At 40.3% G+C, this 2,760-nt stretch overlaps 1 protein-coding gene across 1 annotated transcript; it reads left to right on the forward strand.

Annotated features, from left to right (window-relative positions):
* Positions 1-6: 6 nt before the first annotated feature.
* Positions 7-2,332, forward strand: LOC110420784 (zinc finger protein JACKDAW-like). The gene is made up of 4 exons (XM_021434151.1): positions 7-102; positions 217-613; positions 832-1,043; positions 1,180-2,332. Exons 2-4 carry the CDS (start codon positions 258-260, stop codon positions 1,923-1,925), a joined length of 1,314 nt encoding a protein of 437 aa, XP_021289826.1. The 5' UTR covers positions 7-102; positions 217-257; the 3' UTR covers positions 1,926-2,332.
* Positions 2,333-2,760: the final 428 nt, after the last annotated feature.

Consider the following 2,760-nt stretch of genomic DNA (forward strand, 5'->3'; position numbering starts at 1 on the left):
CTTCCAGAGGAGGGTTTGTTCAAGACCAAAATAACGCAAACCCTAACCCTAAAGCTAATCCTAATCCTGTTAAGAAGAAGAGAAATCTTCCAGGAACTCCTGGTAAGCTTAAGTTTACTTAATCTTTCATTCACTTCAATGATACCCTTTGCTTAACTGTTGTTGATGAACCGATTAGTCCAGTAATTCCATATATTCTTTTCTTTGTCTCAACAGATCCAGATGCTGAAGTTATTGCTTTATCTCCCAAAACTCTTATGGCTACAAACAGATTCATTTGTGAAATATGCAACAAAGGTTTCCAAAGAGACCAAAACTTACAGCTTCATCGCCGGGGTCACAATCTTCCATGGAAGCTGAGGCAAAGAACCAACAAAGAGGTCCGAAAGAAGGTTTATATCTGTCCTGAGAAAACCTGCGTTCACCACGATCCATCCAGAGCTCTTGGCGACCTCACTGGAATAAAGAAACATTATAGCAGAAAACATGGGGAGAAGAAGTGGAAGTGTGAGAAATGTTCAAAGAAATATGCAGTTCAATCCGACTGGAAAGCTCACTCCAAAACTTGCGGTACCAGAGAGTACAAGTGCGACTGTGGGACACTATTTTCCAGGTATTACATATACCTTGTTTCTTGTTTTTCTCTTGTTCTCAAATCTTCTTTCTTTTTGTTACGATACGTTGCATAAAGAAATAAATGCACATATTTGAAGAATTCATGGCTTTAGGCTTTCTAATTTAATGCAACCTAATGATTAGGTAATAAGTGCTTGTATTCTGAATTTGGGGTGTTGGTTGTGTATTGAATTGCTGTTGTTTTAATTCAAACAGAAAAGACAGCTTTATCACACATCGAGCTTTTTGTGACGCCTTAGCTGAAGAGAGTGCCAGACTCACTTCTGTTGCAGCCACAAACCTAAATTTCAGAAATGATACTGTGAATCTGCCCCATGGATTTGCTGGCCGGGGAGTTCAAGATATTGCTGGAATTTCTCAATTCGGTTCGGGTTTTGGACAAGATTTCACTGGGATGCCTGCAGCAGGTATAACTCTCCTTCAAAAGATACCAACAAAATCCTCGACATCCCAGAATGTTTCCGATGATCAAATCGGGCCTGGTTAATCTTATTGGTATTGTGACTAAATTCTCAAGTCTTTTCGTGTTATTGAATTTGACAGGTTTGCCTGAGATGGTTCAAATGGCTTCAGGCAATCTCTTTGGCTCATCTTCACTGACCAATTTTGATAACCACGGTCACTTTCCTGGATTTGACAAGAGTGGTGCAACTTCAACAAATGCCAATCTCTCCCTATCGCCATTGCCACAAGGGTTAAAAGAAGAAGGTGGAAGCAAAGGTAATTTGATGGAAAGCTTGTCGTCTCTCTACTCGGAAACTCAAAACAAGCAACCCAAGCCTGCTGCACCCATGTCTGCAACTGCACTCCTGCAAAAAGCAGCCCAGATGGGTTCAACAAGAAGCAACCCATCGTTCTTTGGGAACAGTTTTGGTGTAATGAGCTCATCTTCTTCTCACACGGTTAGTCTGAGTGCAACTCAGGATAGAAATGATCAGCTGCACCAGGTTTATCCAAATCATGTGAAGGAACAAGAGACTTTCATGGCATCAAGTAGTGTATCAATGAGTACTGATGCAGGTCTCGGAAGTTCAAATTTGAATTCAATGGCCAGTTCAACGAGCAACAATCTTGAGCAGCTCATGTTGCAAACAGGAGCAAAACACAGTGATTCAAGTCAACTAAAGATGCACCACCCTGGTTCAACTTCAATTGATCAAAGTCTGACTAGAGACTTCCTTGGCATGAGCAACGATCAATCTGCTCGTCCATTTTTACCCCAAGAACTAGCCAAATTTGCATCAATTGGCTCAACCATGGGCTTGAGTCAATTCACCAGCAACCACTGAGCTCAGCTACCTAGCTACCTTTCCAAATACCGTTACAGCTCAGTATAAAAAAATTCAGCAAAAAAAATAAAGGAGTTGCCTATACGATTATATATGCAATATATAATCTTAAAAAAACAAAAAAAGGCTGAAGGCTGGGGACCAAGTTGGAGTCTCTGTGTATAAGCAAAACCAAATCCCCAGAAAAATGCACAGAGCTCATCCTGTGAATGGTCAGTGAAACAGCCGAGGGCGGGGGGACTGTGAGGGGCCCAATTCCATGTTTGAAATGACTAAACAATGAGCCAACTCCAAGTCATTGCATGTACTCGTTGTTGTTCTTGTTGTTTTCTTTTCTGTCTCAGCTCTCTTATCGTTTTTTCACAATATTTTTTCTTTTCTTTTTATATATAATCTTTCCCTCTTCACTTTCTCTCTCTCCTTTTTGAAATTGAACAGCACCGGAAACTAAAGTATTTGGTTGACTGTTCGTCAAAGTAATGCGGCTCACTCGTCAACGTTGGTGGGTTTAGGATTAGGAGAGAGAGACAGACCGACAGACAGAGAGAAAGATTATTTAGTCATCAGTTTGCAGCTTGCTCCCTTGTTCTAAGATTTGTTTAGAGCTCTTACTTGCACCCTTAATTTTGTTTATATATTACACTTATTAGGTAATAGGGGAGACTTCGATTATGCACACTAGCCTTTACACGTCTCTAATTTGTTTTCTTCCCTCTCTATATTTGTTTTTTTGGTTTCGGATTATCATCGGGTACTTGTTTATTTAAACAATTAGATGATCAAGTGGAAAGGGAAGGTAGGCAATAGCCATGTTGGATCAAGTAGGAAGAATCTA

The sequence above is a fragment of the Theobroma umbraticum genome, unplaced genomic scaffold, assembly GCF_002168275.2.
Source record: "Theobroma umbraticum cultivar Fairchild unplaced genomic scaffold, ASM216827v3 scaffold_86.0, whole genome shotgun sequence".
NCBI classification, from domain to species: Eukaryota; Viridiplantae; Streptophyta; class Magnoliopsida; order Malvales; family Malvaceae; genus Theobroma; species Theobroma umbraticum.